Here is a 22532-nt window from a genome sequence, read left to right as displayed (position 1 = left end):
TGTTGCTTTTTAGAATGTGCTCATTCACATTATCGTGTTCTGTGGAGATAGGTGATCACTCATCATTTCTTGAAAAAGAGACAGCTGATTTGCTCAAATGGTAGCTTTCAGTAGTGACCAACTCTTGAACAAGATAGCCCAGCTAAGTGCAGGTATTTCTATAACAATGAATTTGTCTGCTGATCTCCTCTTCTACATCAAACTTTAATGCCGTCTACTAAAATTGTGATTAGACAGTGCCTCACCCTAATCCCATTTTGATATTTTATAATTTACTAGTCCTCATCCAAATCCAATTTTTTTTAAAGGAGAGATTTAAACTTTTCTTTTCCAGATACGAAGTCTCTCACCTCCTGGTGGGATCCACTGGGCTCTTCTTGAGTGTTTATATTCTGTTTTCTCTACCTGACTCAAAAAGAAAGTAAAGGCAAAAAAAATCCCACTCCAAATTTATGGTAAAAATGATAACTTCTGCATGTGTACTGAAAGCAGAAATGCTAGAATGGTTCCTATTCAATATTTTTCCCTTGCGTTTGTAGAGTCTAAATTAAGTTTATATGGCAAGACCTTAATTATAAACTCAGATTTAGCAAATCCTCATGCATTTATGAAACCATCGTTGAGATCTTTTAAAAGATTCTCCTTAGACTTGAACTAGCAGCTCAGATGTTCTGTTCCAGGAAGCCAGCAGACCAAAACAAAGATCTTGGCAGCATAGCTCAGGTTCCCTTTTAAGCTAATTGGCCTTGCACAAGAGCTGAGTGCAGTTGCAAAGGACTTTGCTCTGATTTAGCACTGGACAATTAATTGTCAGCAATAATAGACAGGAAATTGATGGACATCAAAGCGAAACCAAGCCATCTGATTTCAAAGGGAAGGCAGGAGACCAACCCTTGGATACCTTCTGCTTGAACAGGAAAGATGCCAGGCCCTCTTGCTTCCAAATTCCTTCATGCCAAGATGCCTGTTCGCATTTCCCTTCTCTCCCAATGTCACCATTCCCCAAGCACATATAAAACCATACCCTTTAACATCTGTATAACCTAATTTCCGCCTACACAGGGGGAAAAAAAATCTTCATTTTTTCCATGATGTAAACACAGAGAAGGCAGGAAGAGTACCAACTTTGTCAAGGAGCAAAAATGATGACAGCCTGTTGCAAACATCTTAGTTCAAGGACCCAGAGAATCAACACTGTGGACCTTTCAGATCTGATCTGTGGGTTTTTCCAAAAGCAGATATTATCAGACGCCTCCAGACAGGCACCAACAATCTCTCAGCTCCTCCATTCAAGACTACAACCAGCCAGACTGGTATAAGGAAAATGTGATTACTGAGCTAGGCAGTGCCATAACCAAGGAAACCAAACAAACAGGGACCATTCTAATTGCTTCTGTCTCAGTCCAGGCAGCCTTGTCAGTTGCTTCGGGACAAATTTCAGCCAAACAGCAACAACTGATGAATTTCATGCAGGCCAAGGAGAAAAAGGATAGGAGCCTTAACAGGATGATATGTCTCTACTGGGACCAAGATAATAAGAGCCCAGATTCTGCAGTTGAAGAAAACCAAGCCATTAAATTCACAAGGAGTTAAAGGCCCCATTCTTAATCGAGGTACCCATGAAGTTGCCTGATGCTGAATCAGACCATTGGTTTATCAACTCAGTGTTGTCTGTTCAGACTGGCAGCAGCTCACCAGGCAGAGAGGTCTTTCATGTCATAAGAACATAAAAGAAGCCATGTTGGATCAGGCCAACGGCCCATCCAGTCCAACACTCTGTATCACACAGTGGCAAAAAAAATTATGTATACACACACACTGTGGCTAATAGCCATTGATGGACCTGTGCTCCATAGTTTTATCTAAACCCCTCTTGAAGGTGGCTATACTTGTGGCTGCCACCACCTCCTGTGGCAGTGAATTCCACATGTTAATCACCCTTTGGGTGAAGAAGTACTTCCTTTTATCCGTTTTAACCTGTCTGCTCAGCAATTTCATCCAATGCCCACGAGTTCTTGTATTGTGAGAAAGGGAGAAAAGCACTTCTTTCTCTACTTTCTCCATCCCATGCATTATCTTGTAAACCTCTATCATGTCACCCCGCAGTCGACGATGTCAGAGTTCTAGATTCGCTTTACAGGAGATTTTTGTTGTTGTTCAGTCGCACAGTCAAGTCCAACTCTTTGCGACCCCATGGACAAAGTCACGCCGGGCCCTCCTGTATTCTACCTTCTTCTGCTCAAATGGGAGATACCAGGGGATTAAACTGGGAACCTACTGCATGCAAAGCAGGTGCTCTGACACTGAGCCACTTTCCCACCTGAAGGGAACCTGTCTGCAGGTGGGTACTTGAGCCCAGGTTCTCTGAAATTATATTACTATTTGGCTCCTGTTGGTCACACTACATCAGCTAGCAAACAGGCCTTCCTTGATGTAACAGTCATGTGTGCCCAAGAGACAGAGGAGGAAGCAGGAAGAAATCAGAGCGTAATTTAACCCCAAGTGCTCTATGAAACAGGAAGAAGAAGAAGATATTGGATTTATATCCCGCCCTCCACTTCGAAGAGTCTCAGAGCGGCTCACAATCTCCTTTACCTTCCTCCCCCACAACAGAACCCTGTGAGGTGGGTGGGGCTGAGAGGAATAGGTTAGCCTAGGAGAAAAGCAACATTTGCTACACAGACTTTTCTTCTGCCCTACCACTCCCTGGCCAACCACTCCTGCAAATTGCAGTAGGAACAAGAATGTGTAAGTGTGTATTCAGAGACTATCCTTAGTTTACAGACTTTTTGCTGTTAGATTCTATTTCAGCAAGGGCAGTTTCTTTTCCCATCTAAGCCCCAGCCATGTCACAAGAGGAATCCATTACTAACTGGTTAGACCAGTCAGCTGTTTTATTCTAATTTTCCCAGGGAAAGTGGCCAGCCATTAAAACCAGAGCAAATGTGTGAAGAGAGGCCCTGGGAGGAGGATTTATAGATTGCTCTGATAAGTCTCCCGCCATGGCTTAACACTGGGGTAGAGGGAAGAAGAGCTGTTTGATTTTATGAGAGTTTTTTTCCCCCAGTAGAATATTAACCCTAGTCTGCAAAGCAATGACAGGGTTGAAAATAAATCCACTAAGTTGTGGTCAGGGCTCAATTAGTGTCATTCCATGAGAGTGCAGGCAAACTGCAGAGTGTGACACGGAGCATGGGCTTTGGACTCCTGAGAACTGCTGCTTTCATTTAGTTTAGAAAAGCAAGCTCCTAATCCTCGTGACAGCAAAGATTTGCTCAGAAATGTGGACAATGCCTGCCAAAGTCTCAAGTGGCTGAAATTTTTTCAAATGGTCAGCAATGAGATCTCCTTGTACTCCTCATGACTGGTCAAACAGGAATAAACAATACAAAGTCATATATATAAAAACCATAATAAAGTATGCAAAAATTATGTAAATCGCTTACTTTATACTGGTCACAAAAACTGATTTTTCCTGGCACAGAATTTAGTTAGCTTGATGTAGAACGAAAACGGTCTTTATTATAGAATAGACACACTTCTGGTTTTGGACTTCAAGATAGTATAAGGTAAGCTAGACAGTCTCCCCTCTTTTGGGTGTGATGATGATTCACATTCCTTACATTTCATTCGTATGAAGTACTTCCTGCAGCCTTGACCACTTCATTATAAAGGGGCCGACCAACATGGTTTCTAATGGGAAACTGACTTGGGTCCAAAAACTCCAAGCAATACTACAACTAAAGGTAAAGGTAACCCCCTGGGCAAGCACCAGTCATTTCCGACTCTGGAGCGATGTTGCTTTCACAAGATTTTCATGGCAGACTTTTACAGGGTGGTTTGCCATTGCCTTCCCCAGTCATCTACACTTTATCCCCAGCAAGCTGGGTACTCATTTTACAGACCTTGGAAGGATGGAAGGCTGAGTCAACCATGAGCCGGCTACCTGAACCCAGCTTCTGCTGGGATTGAAGTCAGGTCGTGAGCAGAGCTTGGACTGCAGTACTGCAGCTTACCACTCTGTGACACGGGGCACCTAATGCTATAACTACCATGCTTAAATGTTTTGTGAGAACTGCATGGTTACACAAGAATTATACAATTGCTAATTCTCTAACTGCCCCATAGGAATACATGATGTCTTGGCAAGGACCAAGTTAGGTTATGACCTGGAAGCCTCTTGATCCAATCCCTACTTTTAAAGAAAAACTAAATGAGGCTGCTGTGGATGGGGAGTTCAGATCAGGGGTATGGTACTTCTGGAAATCAACTCTCCCCCTCCAGCCTCTTTTTGCTGGCATGTTTTTATTGACATCTTTATTTTATAGACTTGGTTTGTTTTATTGGCTTTTTTATTGTCTCAGGGTTTGTTTTTGGTTGTGAAGTTTTTTTAATTGTCTCAGGATTTTTTTTTTTTTAGTTGTGAGCTAATTTGAGCAGTTCTAGAGAGGTGGCAGACAAGTTTTCTAAATAAATAAATAGCCATTTTCCCAATCTTATTTTTCTCCATAGGCTGTTTGCTCCACAAGAGAAATATATTAGTCACAAACACCTAGCAAACACTATATACAAAACCAGATAGAAATGGAAGCACCTGTACATAAATGCAACCAAGGTGAAATGAACAAGGAAGGAGAGGGAGAATAGAAAACAGTAAATTCCATCTGAAATAAATGTCTGTGGTGTCTAATTTCTTGGTTTTCAGGCTATGTGCTTACTCTTGCACCAGCTTCTGTTTACTATCTCCAAGACTTTAATTCTAAAACTATGTCTAAGACAGGAAGATCCCTTCACTTCCTACAAGAATACAGTTCCAGACAAGTTTATCCCCTTGGACAGAAATAACAGAGGATTCCAGCACAGGTGCTCAGTTGGATCTAATGCACTCTTTAAATATATATATATATCTCAAAATCCCCTGCCAACAACTGAATCCCGCAACATGTTAGTTATGTAAATGTGCATATATTTATTGCTGTATGTAGTTGGAGCTGCTTTTGCTGGTCCCTTGGATACACAAAGAGCATACTATGAAGGAGCTGGAAACTTGATTTTTTGAAAAAGGATAATGAAGATCCTCAGGTATTTCAAGCCTTATGCTTTATAATATGTGTTTCCTGCATTTACACATAATTAGAGAGTGCAGGAGCCCTTTTCAGACATTACATCCATGTGTACTAGGAACTTGACAACCACACAAATTGAGAGGATATACTGCCCTCAGTGTTCTCAATACATATGGCTGCCACATTGTGTGAAATGAGATGACACATCTATTTTGCATACATGTACAGTTTCGGTATGTGCAAACCAAAACTCTGGAAGATCCATGTAGATAGATCCAAGTGGGTATAGCCATGTTGGTCTGAAACAGTAGAACAAAGTAGAAGTCGAGTGCACCTTTAAGACCAATGTTTTATTCAGAATGTAAGCTTTCGTATGCATGCATTCTTCTTCAGATGAGGACATAGGGTACAGTGGGCTGAAATACATGTAGTTGGTGAGTTAAGAGTATAAACTCATACAAAGGATCAAATGGCAAACTAGTGTAATAAATTGGAAGACCATTTGGTCTGGATAGCAATAAAACGTAACAAAAGTTGCCTGGTAATTGCTGTTGCTGAAAGACTATAGGCAAAACAAAAGGACATGTATTCCCTAATTACTGGAAAATCCAGTGATTGGTTCATGCACACCAAAGCTGTATGCACACAGAAGCTATGTACATCGCTCCTGTTCAGCCAACATGGGGAGCGTGTGTATATCAGTAGGATCTACAAGAGACTGCCAGGCATAATATGTGAACATAATGTCTGAAAGGGCTATATAGCCCTGCATATTTGGAATGAAAGATCTCCACAGTGTGACAGGACTTTCAGTATGCCCTTCTAGAGGTGAGGGCCAAAGTGCCGCAGCCATTTCTGATAGGCATCTGCCCTCATTTATTGAGTCAAGCATAGGTTTTGCGCTTCCAGCCTTACCCCAAACAAAGAACGTTTGACTGGCTTGCATTCGGGTCAAGAACATCAGCAAAAACAAGTCTTTGGCATGGTCGTGATTACAGTTTCCCCTTCCAGCGGGCAACAATTAAAGCTGTGTGTCCATCTGTGTCCTCCATGAAGGGCATATTCTGTTCTGAAATTAAGGGGTTTTACCAATGGGACACACCAAGAGAATATTGCTCTTTGTTCAACTTCTGACTACCGGCCAGTGCCACCCTGTTTCGACTCCACAGTCACTCTGCCTGCGGTCCTTGGTGCTTCCTCAATCCAACAGCTGCCTGGAGGCCCCTCCACAGTCTCTCCATGACACTGCGCTTCATCTGAAGCCAAGAGGAGTCCCAGAACATGCTTTGAATGCCAGGATTCAACCCTGCATCAGCATCAGGAGTAAGCATGGTTGGGCGGCCGCTGAAGTCCATGAGCCTCAGTGGATCTGCTGCCAGACCTCCAAACTGACGCATTATGGAGGACAGGTTGGACATGGGTCTGAGGTGCATGTGGGCCAGATGGGTCAAATAGTGCCCCTGGGACCATTCCAATCAGGAAAATGATGTGGGCAGGAAGGCTGAAGCGACTTCTCTATGCAACTCGCAGTCCCAATATGAACTGGGCATCATGTATATGGGAACAGAGAGGAGGAGGAGAGACTGGATTTATGCCCCATCCTTTAGTTAGAGTCTCAGAGTGGCTTACAATCTCCTTCCCTTTCTCTCCCCACAACAGACACCTGTGAGAGCTCTGACAGAAACTGCTTTTGAGCAGAACAACTCTGAAAGTTATGACTGACCCAAGTCTGGCTGCATGTAAAGGAGTGGGGAATCAAACCCAGTTCTCCCAGATTAGAATCCGTGCACTTAACCACTACACCAAACTGGCTCTCCTGCAACTAATATCTGACAGTTACACAGGGTGGGGACCCCAGACCCAACCTGTGTAAGAGTTGGCCCCCAGGATCACCCGAACAAGTGAGCCCTGCTGAAAACCAGAAGTGCAGGAAGAGGAGTTGCTGCCACTGCCTTTCCTACTCCTTTTCTCTGACGCTCACTTGCTGGGCAAGCGACAGCCACAACAAGCAGCAACTGCTCTTGCTGCCTGGTGAGGGAGAGACATGGAGTGGGAGAAAGCAAGGGCATGAGAGTGGCAGAGCACTTAATGGGAGGGGATCACCAAAGGCATTTTGCCAAGGCTCTCCAAAGCCTACGGCCAGTGCAGGTTCCACACTGAAATAAAGGCGAAGGTGCTACATGGCATGTGCACCAAGAATGCACAGCAACGGAATGGAGGCTAGAAGCAGAGCTTCTAGTTCAGAAGGCATGACTTCCAGGGAGCTCAGACCTTCTTCCCTAGAAATTAATTTCTGTTCAGCTTCCATCACTGGGTAACTATGATAGGGCACAGGAGGTCTGCCCTACAGGGGATCTCCTCCTCTTCCTTCCCCCAGCACAGGACAGTTCTAAGAATGGAGGAATTGTGCCAGGAAGCTGGGCAGGACAAGGGAACCTGACAAAGGGAGATGGGATAGATTGAGTACCGTGTCAGTGGATGCCAGGGCTTTCCTCGCACAAAATGTCGTTATGCAAAAGCCAGGGTCAGAAAAGCAGTGTCAGGATTTATTCCCTGCGTATATCAACAGACCTGCTGATAAATGCCCTGATGAGATTTCATTAGCCATCTGGGCAGCCAGCCACATGCTCTGAACAGCCATTATGTAAGTCAGATCGCCAGAAGGAGAGAGGAGCCACCGGTGATGGATCATGACCGTCCCATGATTGCCATGAGGGTCAAAGACAGCGCCTTCTTCATCTTTTCCTTTATTACTTCTTCTTTAAAAAAAAAACAAAAAAAAAACACCCCATTCCTTCTATTCATCTGCAGCAGAATGATCTGTATGCATTGCTTTTCCTCCTTTGCTAATACAGCAGGAGAAAGGAGTGCACCATTCCCCTTCTCTGTGTGACTGATGGACACAGTCTCACACACTGTTTGGCACTAAGATTGTCTCATCAAGATGGCATGTTCCCCACGACTGTTATGCTCTTGTGCACAATGCTGACCCTGTGAGCTATTAGGCAATTCAATCAGGTTTTTTTTGAAGGGGGGGGGGAGAATACCTGCCACTGCTGCTAGGTTTTTCTTTCCCATGGCACCCAACCAATGGAGGCCTCCGTCATGCATTCACAGCTGGGGAAAGATGGCCACGCTGCTTTCCCCTGGAATGCTGACCTCCCAACTCGCCCGCCTGCTGGCTTCCAAGAGCATCAAATGGGCACTGGGCTCCCCCACCGCCTCCCTAATCCTTCCGGCTTGTACAGTGGTGCTCATTACATGCTGAAGGCTGGGCCTGAATGCAAGTGCAGGAAACCGCAAAGGAGGAACAAAGCCAGGAACAAGTTCTGGGAATTTTCTTCTCATTTCCCCATTCATGGTATTATGGCAAGGCTCTGCTCAGCAGCGAGAAGCTGGAAGCAGGTGGGCTGGCTACTGCAAGGGGCTTCAAGGGCTAGAAGCTCCGTTTCTGCCATTGCCTGCTGATTCTTCCTAATTAGGCTTGCCAATCTCCAGGTGGGGCCTGTAGAGCTCACAGAATTACAGATAATCTCCAGACCATAGAGAAAACAACTACGTACTTTAGAAGTTGGAATTTGTGGCACTATACTCCACTGAAATTAGGGTTTCCAACCTCCTGGTGGCATCTGGAGATCTGCTATTACAATTGATCTCTAGATGACCCCTGGAGAAAAAGGCTGCTTTGGAGGGCAGACTCTGTGGCTTTATACCCTGCTGAGGCCCCTCAAATCCCCAAGCCCCAACCTCCCCAAACCCCACTGTCCCTAGGCTCCGCCTCCCACAATCTTCCGGTGTTTCCCAACCCAGAAGCTGGTAACCTTAGCTGATGTCACTCACCAAACTCCGCCTTCCTAGTCTCCACCCCCAAATCTCCAGGAATGTTCCAACCCAGAGTTCACAACCCTAGGTGCTGTAGACTTCTTCATTCTGGGCTATCCACACTCTGTGAATTCCAGTTGTAGGCGGTTAGGCCCACATCAGTCAGGGCCTCTTGATCCCAGGCCACCCAGTTACTGACACTTTGGTAAACCCTCTAAAGCTCAAACGTTCATAGACCTACAGGTAATAAAAAGTTGTAAACAGCCATATTGGACCATGCAAAATCGAGCACAACAAGAACAAAATATGTGTCATACCTTTTAATAGAACCAATTCAGTTGGTCTTAGCAAAAGGTATGGCACAGCCTTTTGCTGCTGGTAGTAAGACACCCCAACCTGCCCCCTCTTTCCCCTCCTTGGAATGCTTCCCAGTTAGAGATAAACAGGCATAGGTAAAAGCTGACTGTTTAGAATCTCGGGGGTGGGGGGAATGTTGCCAGCAAACAGTCCTACTGCAACCTGTGTGGTCTGATAGAAAGATAGCTAAATGTGGATGTTCACATCTCATTCAAGTCATGACATCACTGTGCAGCACTGGACAAGCAACACTTTGGATCCTAAGACACGCAAGCAGTGTCATGCTAACACCTCCAACCTTCTTTGCCCCCTGAAATTGTGCTTTGTCAGGTTGGTGACCCCACAAAGAACAATGCAGGGAGTGAACTTGGAATCTGCAACAGGAGGGAACTGGAAAAATACCACCCCCTCCTCCTCCACAGAGACAACGTGTTCTTCTGAAGGAGCTGTTGCTGCACTGGCAGAATAGCAGCATAGGAACCAAGCCTTAGTCTTCCATCTGTAAAATGGAAGTAGCTGTCACCTATCAAGGCTGATGTCAGGATGAATAAGATAAAGACGACAGCGGAAGCTGATGTAGCATAGGAGACACCGGATTCCTTATTCAAGAAACACACTGGGTAGTCCTAGGCAAACTGCTGTCTTAGTATCAGCTCCCTAATTGTATCTTAGTCTGAAAAGGAATGATTGCAGAAAATACAACTAAACCAATACTGTTGAAAAGTAAGGTTCTTTTCTGCTTCCCCATAGTATTGTGGTGCATTCATGCACCTCTCAGGGTCTCCCCAGCTTTGTCAACCCTACTTTGCTGCAAAGTTTGGAGAAAGAAAGCAGTAAATCCTGGAGGGTCACCATGTCTATTGGAAAGTTTTTGATTTCCCTGCCTACAGGGCAGTCATTTTCCCCTGTCCCTTTTCCTGTGGTGGGTCAGTTCCTCCCTCCATCATTTTGAGGGGGGGCTTTTAACATTAACAACTGAATATCATTATATGATATAATGTTATAACAATATGTATAACAGGGTCTCAGCTTTTTAAAAAAAGTAAATCTCTAGTTCCTTTCTTTGCAAAGATATAAGGGGAAAGGTGTATCCCCACAATGAAAGAAACACTTTTTAAAAAATAATCTGGGAATTCAGAGAACCTGTTACACGTATCACTATAACATTATATATCAATATAATAATATCAGATAGCCTAGTGGCTCAGGAGAGGGGAGAATGACTGCTGCCTGGGTATTGGTGCAGGAAAATTATAAGGAAACTCAGGGCTTTCTTTGAGCAGGAACATTCAGGAACACAGTTCCAGTTGGATTGGCATCAGGGCCATGGCCTTATATGCAAATGAGTTCCTGCTGGGCTTTTTGTGGAAACAATGGTGATGTCAGGGAGTGTGGCTTAATATGCAAATGAGTTCCTGCTGGGCTTTTCTACCAAAAAAGCCCTGGGTAAACCTGCCAAGTGGAAGCCTCAGTACCATTTGGCTGTATTGGCAACTGCAGTAGCAATGGGGCAACACTGCTGTGTATGGAAAACAAGATTAATGCAAGAGCTCTGAAGGCTACTTGGATCTTTTGAAGAGACTAGTAAACAATGCTTTTACTCTAGCCAAGAGCTGACAGGATTGTCTGGTGGCATTTCCCCTCGGACTGGTGACATTTGTCACCATTCTTGGTCCTGTTAGGTCTCTTAATACAAATGCCTTTTGTGTACCAAGAAGAATGAATGAATGGATGGCGGAAGAGACTTAGTAATATAGGCTTCAATCCAGGAGATGATGGAGGAAGGCTTTTATTCATGGTTCTTTAAAGCCCTTGAACACACCCAACACCTGGGATAACAACTCTAATGGAGGTGGACTGAGAAAAAACTCACAAATGTTTGCAAGATATGTATCACTTTGAGTGCCACCAAGGTTACAGAATTTAGAATTGGGATGGAAGTGTGACAAACATTTTGGGATTCCCATCTAGGGTTCACTGGATGGCTGTTGCTGTATCTCAACAAAGATATCGAAGACCTGAGGTTGAAATACCTTTCATATCAGGAAAGGCTAAAGAGTCTAGGACTTTTCAGTTCAGGAAAAATATGACTGAGGGGGGACATGATAGAGATTTATGGAATTATGCATGGGGTGAAGGTGGATAGGGAGAACTCTCCCATAATACCAGGATTTGGAGCAACCAATCATTATGATAGGCAGTCAGGACAGATAGTAAGAAATACTTTTTTACTCAGCATAAGCTAATCAGTGGAATTCATTATTAGTGGATGTAGTGAGGGATATGAGAATAGATGGCTTTGAAGGGGGATTAGACAGATTCACACAGGACAAGTCCATCAGTAGCTACTGACCATAATTAAAGGTAGGGATGCTAGCCTCCAGGTGGTGTCACCTGGGGATCCCACAGAATTACAGTTCATCTCCAGACTATGGATATCAGTTTCCCTGGAGAAAATTGATGCTTTGGAGGGGGGACTCTATGGCATTAGACCACACTGAAGTCCCTCCTCTACCCAAATCCTACCTTCTTCAGGCTCCATCCCTAAAATCTCCAGGCATTTCCCAACCCAGACTGGTAACCCTATTTGCAACACATTTTGGCCAAAGATTCCTAATAGATATTTACCGCCCCCCCAGTGGTGCCTGTCTTCATACAAATTTAAACTACCCTTGAATAGCTTTTGTGGAGGTCAGAAGCCATCATCAAGGATGCAGAGGGCCTCCAGACAAAAATCCCCTTTCCTCTCCCAGCTCAGATTTAGAAGAACACAAAGTTGTCTAGATTGAACAACTCTGTTGATACTGTGCAGCACTGTTTCCATGCTATTGGTCTTTCTCTTTTCTCTCTCCATCTGGATGAATAACACTTGCTCTTCTCTGCCAGTTACAGAAGGTTTAGGAAAGGACTGGTCCATCTCCAGGGCAAAGACAGCCAAAAAAAGAGAAAGAAGGATCAGGCCTCACCCAGCCCTTGACCTGGCCGTGTTCACTGGAGGCAGTGCAGCAGTCTCAGGGAGAAATCAGCCTCTCCCTGCAGCTCGCCCTCAGACCATTAATTAGGAGTTCAGGACCTCTCCATAATTAATCAGCAGTTCAAAGGATCTGCCCATTTTAGCAATCAAGCATTAGAAAGAACAAAAGCCCACATTAGCATTCCCTATTAAAATGTTCTTAGTTCAAGAGGGTTCCAAGGCTTTTTTGGAGCACAAACACACAGGAACGCAGTTCCGGCTGGTTTGTCATCAGAGCGTGTGGCCTAATATGCAAATGAGTTCCTGCTGGGCTTTTTCTATAAAAAAAAAAGCCCTGGAGGGATCAAACTTTGAATTTTAGATTGTTCTGTTAAAACTCCCAGCTCCATTATGGGCCAAACTAGATATTACAGTGGCCATGGGTTTGACCTGTGGCTACTGCTGCAATAGCCTGACCCCCACCATGCCTTTTCAAGTACTAATACTAGTACGGGAGGTTATTTCAGTACATGAACAGACAGAGGTGGGCCCATTCAGGATTGGGCACATTGAACATTTTTTAAAACAGTTAAATTATTCTGTAAAGTGGTGTTGGCAACCATGGGTTGAACCATTCAGAGTTCTCCTCTTTATTTGAATGTAGTTCCAGGACCTTGCAACTTCCTCAGCCAAATGGGTAGGGCACACCTCTCAGCTCACCTGGCCACCTTTCCACATGCAAAGCTAGAGAGGAAAATAATCTCTGTGTTGAACTCAAGCCTCTGACCCTATCACTGGAACCAGATGCCAGCCCCAAAGTCACTTTGGATCTCCTTTAAACTACCCATGGGTATGTAGCATCTTCTGCTCCTGTCTACCATGTCATCACATGGTGTTTGCTGTTGGAATCATCTTTTGGGTTATGCACTCTCTGAATGTTTAGACTCTTGCCTTGGGAACTAAATATCTGGCTTAGATAGGTAGCTATTGCATATTTCCGTACTCAATGACTCTTCCTATGTGGCTTCTTCCCTTCCTCTGCTTCTGGAGTCCTACATGGTGCACAATGTGTATGTGGACATTAGGAATAGCTGCAGGACAACATGGGCATTCTAGTGTTGAAGTACAATTAGTGTATGCTTGATATTATCATGACTGCTGGAGGATGTTAATTGTTCTATGTAACAAGGAAATGAAACAGCAATATCTGCGGAAAGGATAACCAGGGACTGAAAGTCCCCTTTCAGATATATCTGGACTGTCTTCATTTTACAATTTGGTTCCATGATAATACTAAGCAAGAGCGGTAAAAAGGGCAAAATCCTCAAGATGTCAAAAATGTCAGTGTTCAGTTTAAAAAAGGAAGCAAGTTTCTAGCTCCTAAAACTTCAAATGTAAGGCTGGAAATGTCTGGATTTGCCTTATTTAAGGTCTCATTGCACTAACAGCCTTATTTCTTTCCCAACAATCTTCTATTATTGCTTGCCATTGCCAGATGGTGGTTATGAGGTTCTCACAGCTAGGTATAAAACATCAGCCAATAGCTCCTAACATTTAGGAGTGAGACGCAGTTGAAGAACGCTTCGCTTCCTTACAATCAGGGTACCCTAGTATGAATTTAGGCCAAACAAGAAACTGCACACCAGCCCCATTCACACAGATATGTGTCAAGAGTACACATCCCTAAAATCACACAGCTCCCAGGATAACCTAGGACTCCAGAATTTTGTATCCCTAGTCTTCCTCCTTCCAGTTGTCCTGAGCATCAGTGATCACACAAACCTAACTTATACTGACTCAGACTATTGGTCTGTTAAGGTCATGCGGCTCTCATTGGTAGCAGCTCTACAGATTCTTAAAGATTCCTCCATTAGTTAACTGGAGATGCTGGGGTACAGGATTGAACCTGGGACTTCCTGCATGCAAAGCAGATGCTCTATCACTGGGCCACAGCCCCACCCCTATCATCTGTTAGCAAGATAAGCACTTTACCTAGGTGGCCTAGAATTAGAGGTCTGATATAGCTTGCAGATTTCATCCTAAAGAATGGACTAAAAAGAGTGACTCAGTAGCATTGGCTCTGAGGAAGCTACTGTAGTTCCCAGAGGGAAAACATCACTGAACAAGCCAGGTTGTAACCTCCCTTCTTCTCCCTGGGGATCGCTTGGGAATGACCTAGACTGAAGTCTTCTTTTAAGGATGACTTGGGCTGAAAGCAGCAGCTCAGAATCCATCAAACATTCCCATAGAAGTGCTGCCCACACCCTTCCTTTGGGATATGATACTGCAGCAAAAGCATAAAATAGTCTAAACACTGTGAAAGGATGCATGATGAGGAGGAGATGAAAGGCAAGAAGAGAGGCCATGGTTTTAGCAGAGAGGCAGATGCTGAGAGAAGGAAGCAAAGAAGAAGTGGTCCCCTGTGACCCTTCTCTCTGACATCAATTCATAACAAAAGCCAGACTATTCAATCTCCAAATCCTTTGAGTCTCCGAAGCTAAAAATATCCCTCCCATCCACAGCTCTCTCCCTAGCCAAAACGGCATCATAAGACCCTGCTATTTACAGGCCCAGGAATAGCTGGATATAGAATGGCGAGTAGGATAAAGCCATGAAATGTATTATAGAGGATGACAGGCTCTTGAAACGCCAAGGACAACAAATTATGGCCACCCTGAGGCTGTGTTTTATCCAGACACATAGTAAAGTCATCCCTTGCCTCAGTCAGTCCTGGGGCTGTTTTCTTTACCCGGAACTATTTATAGGGAACACTTCATGCCTGTCTCAGGAGCAGGAGGTTTTCAGATGAGTTCTTCTCCTGGGGTCATTTTCAGTTCCCCTTCTCTCCTGACTCTTGGCTGTGCTCTTAAAGGTCCCTCAGACCCTAGACACAATGTTAATGTGGATTAGACCAGTGGCCCACATATGGAGCTTAAAACAAAAGTAAGTGTCTCAGCTCAAACTCAGAAATGAAAGCTGCACCCTTTAACAATGAAGCCCCTGTCACTTAATTCCTAGACAGATCGCTTCACTGATCTTATATGCAGGGAGTGCACAGCATTCTGCGCATCCTCAGAGGAACTATCCAACTGTCAGATGCAGAATAAAACTAGCCCAAGATGTGAAACTACAGTGAAATTAACTACAGCAGGTCAATCTTCTGTAGTTCTAGTGAGAAAAAATGAAGTGGCTAAATCAATTTTGCTTGAATATTATTCAGTGTTTCTAGGTGATGCTCAGTCCCTGGACACTATATCAATCCTGGGATGCTTTCCAGTACAGTTTTATGAAACACAGGAAATGATACAAAATTCAGGGAAAGGAGAACCAGGAATTGGGAGATGGGTGTGCCCTTTCATACACATCTGGACTCTTCATTTTACAATTTGGTTCCATGATAATACTATGCAAGAGTGGTAAAGAGGGCAAAGCCTTCAAGATGTCAAAAATGCCAGTGTTCAGTTTAAAAAAGGAAGCAAGTTTCTAGCTCCTAAAACTTCAGGTGTAAAATTGGAAATGTGTATCATGTTTGGGCAATTTCAAAAGTCCTGACTAGGCCTCAGCCAGAATTGTAGTGATTGTATGGACAGGCTGTCATATGGACCAGCAGCAGTATGATACACAAAAATGCCAGTTTTGACCTACAGGTCCTAGGAGTGGGGTCAACCCAGAAAAGGCCTTCACAGGCCCTTAATAGGAGAGTGTTCAGTTTCCTCCCGTCTGCAAGCTGACCCTTCCGTGAGGGAGATGAGATCTGTGGCAGTTCAAATGAAGGTCTTCTCTGTGGTGGCCCCACTTCTATAAACAGACTGCCAATGAAGCAAACGACAAGAAATCTTGTCCCTTTTTAGGAAAAAGATGCAAAGCATAACTTTTTTTAAAGCCCTTGGCTTATTTCTGAGATTTTATTCTTACTTGTGATATGGTTTTTACTCTCCTGTTTAAAATATTGCTCTTTATTGGAAACTGCTTTGAGTGACAGGCAGAGAGGTATAAAAATATCTTAAGTAATAAATGTGCACAATTCCTATGTTGCAGAACTCACCTTTTCTTGATGCAGAACCTAAGTTATCAAATCTATTAAAAAACAATGACTGCAGAGTTATGGCTCTGTATCTCCCCGGTCTCTGTTAATCTCACAGCCTAAACAGGCTGCCATAGAAGCTATAACAGTTTGTGCCAGCAAATCCCCACTTCACATCTCAACTCAGCCATGAAAAAGTCACCAAAAAGTGACCTTAGAGGAAGCCGCAGCAGCTGAACCTCAGTCCCTTGTCAGCAAAGTGAGGATAAAAGTACCTTACACTTGTGATGAAGGGCCTTGAAATGCATTATTAAATACATTATTACATGAAATACATTCTTAGACCTATCTTTGCTGTTTCAGATGCAACTTGGCCATGATATTTCTGTCCAGCAGGGGGAAAAGGCTGACGGTCACCTTTGGTTTAGGAGAAAGGTGTTTTGCCTATCAAATGAGGTCAGGAGTCTGTGCGTGAGAGCCGCAAATTAAAACCTGGGATTGGTTGCCATGGTGAGGCTGACTTCACAGTTAGCGAATTACTTGAGTGTGGGACCTGCTACATTGAGATCACAAAGTAGGACAGAAGGGACGGCGGGTACGGGGGTGTGGTGGGGGGGGTGTAAGATTTGCGGAGGGTGAAAGAGTACAGCATGCCTGTGCTTGGATCAGCAGCGAAAGGATATGAGGATGGGTGTGACTTTGGTTTCTGGGTAGCAAAAGAAGGTGGTCATGTGCAATGTGTGGCATTTGTCAGGAGGGGGCGGGCAAAGACATCCCGGTTGGTGAGTGGGCTACACAGAGAGCCCACGTGGTGATGGTGGGTGATGCATATCCACAAGGGATACATGAGCGGCGGGGCGGGGCTCTGCCTAGCATTTCTTCACAGGAGTAGCAATAGTTTGACTGGGGAACCTCTAAAGCAGAACCTAGCTGCAGCCTCTGGAGAGTGTGCCAGAGGTGTGCCAATTTTTCTTTTGTGACATCACGTTGCAGTTGGCTTATGGCCACCTTACACGGCTTTCAAGGCAAGAGACGTTCAGAGGTGGCTAAGGTGGTTTGCCATTGTCTGCCTCTGGGTAGCAACCCTGTTCTTCCTCGAGGGTCTCTCATCCAAGTACTAAACTGAGCTAACCCTGCGTAGCTTCTCAGATCTGACAAGATCAGGTTAGCTTGTGCTAGCCAGGTGAGGGTGCCACAGCCACAGGCTACTAAAGAAAAGCACTCGGAGTCTTGTCTTAGTAGACAGAAGGATGATCTTGGAGGGCCATACAGTCTGCTGTTGATATCCACCGACCTGCTCTCTGTTCCCATCAGGGGTGCAAGCTCTCCCTCTTGGAACTGAATCCTTTCCAGATTAGCCTTTTCCTGGTCACTGCACAGCAAGGAAGAGAGACAGATCCTGGCTCTCTGTGTGCGTGTGTGTATGTATGGTAAAAGGCTGACTGTACACACCCATTGTATCCCCTACATGCTGAGCAAACAGAGTTTCACAGATGCACGTAGGCTTTCAGATCTGTCCATGCACATTTGCAGAAACCCAGCAAGGAAAAGGGTGGGATAGAGGTGCAAAGTCCAAGGCTGATAGGCGTGTGTGTTTGGTGGACAAGTCCCAGATGAAACATACTCTGTGTGTGTGTGTGTATGAGAGAGAGAGAAAATGCACAAATGATAAAGAGACAGTGCAAGAGAGTGAGTCAACTCCTCTGGAGAAGGGAATGCAGTGGGAGGTTGTTTGTATGTCATATAATACTAATGGGGGCCTGCAATCACAATTACAGGGGTTGGGAAGCTTCCCAGCTGTTGAACATTACTGAGAGGTGTGAAGCCTCAGAGCTGGTGCCCAGAACAGACTCTCAATGTTAGGAGAGCACTTCAGGCCATACAGTCGGGTTGCCCAAGGCAAAAAGAGTAGGATTTTTCAGCTTCAGAGCTGCTCCTGTCTGGAATGTATTTATTTAGACATTTACACTCCATTTTTCTTCCCAAGCATTAATCCAAAGTGGCAGGCAACATCCTTCTTCTCTCCTCCATTTTATTCTCACAACGACGACCCCATGAGGTAGGATAGGTTGAGAAAGACTGAGTGCCTGCCCAGAGTTAAGCAGCTTCCATGGTCCGCAGAGATCTGAACCCAGGTCTTCCAAATCCCAGTCTGACACTCTAAGCACTCCACTGGGCTGGCTGTGGAAGCAGTGCCCTCGGACTCCTGAGTCTATGGCAACTGGCCAACATTGTACTCAGTGGAGGAGGCCACCAGGAGGGCTCAAGGTAAACTCTCCAGGCGGGCTCGGAGTATCTGGGGGACGGGGGTGGGGGCGATGATGTCCTGTCCATCTCCACAGATGTGGAAAATCCAAAGCTGGGATGGCATGAACGCTTCACCTCAATTCCTCAGCCGTGTGCATGCCCTTCTTGCTATTCCAAAAGACGTTGCAAGAGGTTCCATCTATCAGAAGTTTTGGGTTGAAAATGGGAGGGTCCCTGGCTTGAGCCCCCCTCCCTCCCCCAGCACCAGTTCTTGCCTCCCTCCCCGATGCCCCCCCCCCCGGACTTACAGGGCAGCCTCCTGTTCTGGCTGTGAGCGTCAGACATCGCCCCCCGACGGCAGCTGTTCGGCGGTCCGCCTTGCTCCCCAGGACCACGCCGGGCACCCTGGCTGCTGCAGCAGGTCAGCAGCGGCGAGAGCTTCCCACCATCGCCGCCGCCGCCGCCTCTCAGGGAGCGCTCCAGCTCGCAGACTCCTCGGGCGGAGAGCAGAACTCAGGCTGCCCGGCTGCTGCCGCCTCTCCCGGCTGGCGGAGGCTCAGGCAGAGCGTACCAAGTGGCTGAGCAGCGAAGGGGGGAGGAGGGGCGACTCGGAGCTTCACGCTGCTCACGCCGTTGCCAAGATTGCTGAGGGGGTGGGGAGCGGTGGTTTCTGTTCCAGGGGTTGAGCGCGCCGCAGAAATCCCCTAAGAATGATATCTCCCGCCCCGAGACAAGCGTGGAAGGCAAAGCTCTGGTTAATGGCAAAGAGGAGCCGGTGGTTCAAGGGGGGCGGGAGGCGGGGCCAGAGGCTTCGGGGAACTGGCAGCGGAGGAGGGCTATAGGAACTGTCAGCCGCTGCTTTCCATACCCGGGGCTAGACTGTACCTGTGCATCCCATAAACAACACCTCCTCCACAAAATAAAAGTCAGGTTCAGTTTTCATTTGTTTATATATTTGTGTTCTGCTTTTCTCCCCAATAGGGCCCAGGACACAATCAGCCCCGTAGCCAGAAAAATTTGGGTGGAGGGGCCCAGGTGAAAAGAAAATTGGTGGTGGGGGCGGCGGGGCGGCGCAGGGCTTGGCTGCTTCTTCCTGGTTCTGCTTTCCACCTCCACCTGCTCCCAAGCAAGGATCACTTCCCCCTACTACTCAAGAGAAAGCCCATGCCTGCCTAAGCAGCCTGCAGCAGGCCAGAGTCCGACCATGGGGTGGGGTGGGGGAACGGGGGAATGCACCCCCCCAACCTTGTCACACCTAGTATGTGCATTTGCAGCGCTCCTACAAAACCAGTTACATTGAAAGATCACAAATGACTAATTTTCAGTCTGCTATGGCAGGCAGCTAAAATCCTTGTACTGAAAAATGATGCTTTCCCCCATGAATCGCTTGGCAGTCCGTGGAAGGGCCAGCCGCTTACAGTAACATTTGTTACCGCTTTCAGCCCTCTAAGAAGGTCGGGTTGGAACGTGCTATTATAGCAGGGAGGAGTAAGATACCTTGGGGTGCTTCAGTCCTTGGCAAAGTCCTACATGGTGCACAATCCTTTTTAGGATTCAGGTGTTTGGCCCAAGGGGCAGCCACTTCCTCCTTCAGCTCACTTGCCTTTCCAGATCTTTGCTGCTGCCTCAGAGGCAGAGGACAGTTTGGGAAAGGGCCCGTGGTAGCACGGAGCCCCTGTTCACGCGGGCCTCAAGATGTGTGGCATTTGCAGCCCCCAGGTGTTGTCACTCTCCCTCTCCCCATCGCTCGCTGTCCTCCTTTCTCTCACTCCTCCCCCCCCCCCCCCCGTGCGCTGTTGCACTCTCTCTCTTGCTGTCCCCCACCCCCCTTTTAACTGGGCTTCACCACCTCCACTCAGCAGACCCTGCTCGGAAAGGAAGTGCATCGGGTTCCTAGAGGGCGGCTCCAATGGAGGGGCCCTGTAGAGGGAGGGGGGGGGTTTAAACAGAGGGGCCATGCCCCCCTGTGCCCCAATGTAGCTACAGGCCTGGACACAATTGCCATCCTCCAGGCGGGGCCTGGAGATCTCCCAGCATGACAGTCAATCTCCAGACGACAGAGATAGTTGGAGAAAATGGCAGCTTCCGAGAGCAAGCTCAATGGCATTATATACCAATGAGATCCTGCCCCTTCCCCCCAACTTCCTCAGGCACCCCCCCCCCCAAATCTCCAGGTATTTTCCAACCCAGAATTGGCAACCCTAGATGCAAAGGGTCTTACATCATTCCCTCAGCCTTCGGTTTTTATTCTCACAACAACCAAGTGAGGTAGATTAGATTGAAAAAGTATGACTAGCCCAAGGATCCCCCCCCCCCCAAGTAAGCTTCCATGGCAGAGTCCGGAATCCATCCTGAGTTCCCCAGACATGCTAAACACGATTCCACTCTGGCTCTGAGTACAGTCCTAGATGTTCCATAGTACTTGGGGGGCATCCAGTGGGTGTTGCTGTCTCCTCGGAAGATGGCTGAGAGGGTAACTCTGCTATGTTCACCTGTTTTCTCACCCCTACTTCTTGCTCCTCCACAACTGAGAAGGGGCGCCACTGTGGAAAAATGCTATGCTCCTTTGTTTTGGGCTGCCCTACTTTTATTTATAGAGCAACCATTCCTCTTCATACCTCATTGCAGGGGGAGTTCGGGCGTGCAGGGCATGCAGTTCAGTATATATGGAAAATCAAGGTCTCCCTGCCTGCAAAGGGATGATATTGATGATCAATGCCCAGTGATCCTCTGAACACAGGAAAATACAGTTGCAGATGTTTTAAGACTGATTCTAAGCAATTAATAGCCAAAAGGAGGAAATGAATAAGTTTTTGATTATATAACTCCTAATCTAGCGCATGCTAGAAATCCTGTTTCTGATTTGCATTTACTATTAATGAATCTGATTCCTTGTTGGGATTTTCAAGGAGGTGGCGGGAAGGCATTTGTGAATTTCCTGCATTGTATGGGGGGGTTGCACGAGATGACTCTGGAGGTCCCTTCCAACTCTATGATTCTATGAAGGTGGGCCTGATTTATAGACTCCTCCACCCCCAAAAGCACATGAACACATGTGATCTGCTTTAGATTTGGTGTAACAAGGTCAGTGTTATCTACTCTGAGTGGCAGCAGATTCCCAGGGTCTCAGGCAGAGTTTCTCCCCTCCTCTACATCACTTACTTCCTAGATCCTTTTAAATGGAGACGGTGGGGATTGATCCTGGACCCTTCTGCATACAGGGCAGATGCTGTACCACTAAGCCTCAGTCTCTCACCAGAAGCCAATCTAGTTTACTGGATAGGAACGTGGACTACAGAATACCCATGTAGCGTGGCTTAAAACCTCTACTCAGCTAACTGTAGGGGGGAAGAAGAAAAAGAAGATATTGGATTTATATCCCACCCTCCACTCCGAAGAGTCTCAGAGCGGCTCACAATCTCCTTTACCTTCCTCCCCCACAACAGACACCCTGTGAGGTAGGTGGGGCTGTAGAGGGCTCTCACAGCAGCTGCCCTTTCAAGGACAACCTCTGCCAGAGCTATGGCTGACCCAAGGCCATGCTAGCAGGTGCAAGTGGAGGAGTGGGGAATCAAACCGGTTCTCCCAGATAAGAGTCCGCACGCTTAACCACTACACCAAACTGGGGAATCACTATTTGATCCAACTACCCTATCTCATCAGACTGCTGTGAAGATGAGATCAGGTAACACCCTGCACATTATCTTGAGCTTCCTGAAGAAGTGTTGGCATGCAAAAGCTTATACCTTGAATAAAACTTTGTTGGTTTTAAAGGTGCCACTGGACTCGAAATTTTTTCTGCTGGTGCAGTCCTACATGGATCTATCTCTGGACTCTGGGGAAAGAATGAAATACAAATGTATAATAGATACATGATTCCTGAGCCTTCTAATGGGAGAGAAAGCCTTTCCCTCTCTCCTTCCTTCCAGTTTACCAGATGCATCTCTCTAGGCGACCCAGTTCTAGGTCTGTGCACTCAGTCCCCAACACAGCCATATTAGGAGAAAGGGGGCCAGGCAAGAGAGGAGTACATCTCTCTCTGTTATTTGCTCCTGTTTCCTCT

At 46.1% G+C, this 22532-nt stretch overlaps 1 protein-coding gene across 1 annotated transcript in view; it reads right to left on the bottom strand.

The window, feature by feature from the left end:
• Positions 1-19116, bottom strand: part of DBNDD2 (dysbindin domain containing 2) — a 30807-nt gene extending 11691 nt beyond the window's left edge. The window contains exon 1 of the mRNA XM_060230903.1: positions 18778-19116. Coding sequence (XP_060086886.1) covers positions 18778-18814 — 37 coding nt within the window. The 5' untranslated portion in view covers positions 18815-19116. The remainder of the gene's footprint in view (positions 1-18777) is intronic.
• Positions 19117-22532: the final 3416 nt, after the last annotated feature.

The sequence above is a fragment of the Heteronotia binoei genome, chromosome 2, assembly GCF_032191835.1.
Source record: "Heteronotia binoei isolate CCM8104 ecotype False Entrance Well chromosome 2, APGP_CSIRO_Hbin_v1, whole genome shotgun sequence".
Lineage (NCBI taxonomy): Eukaryota > Metazoa > Chordata > Lepidosauria > Squamata > Gekkonidae > Heteronotia > Heteronotia binoei.
Note: the sequence above shows the minus strand (reverse complement) of the source record. Positions and strands in the feature narration are given on the sequence as shown.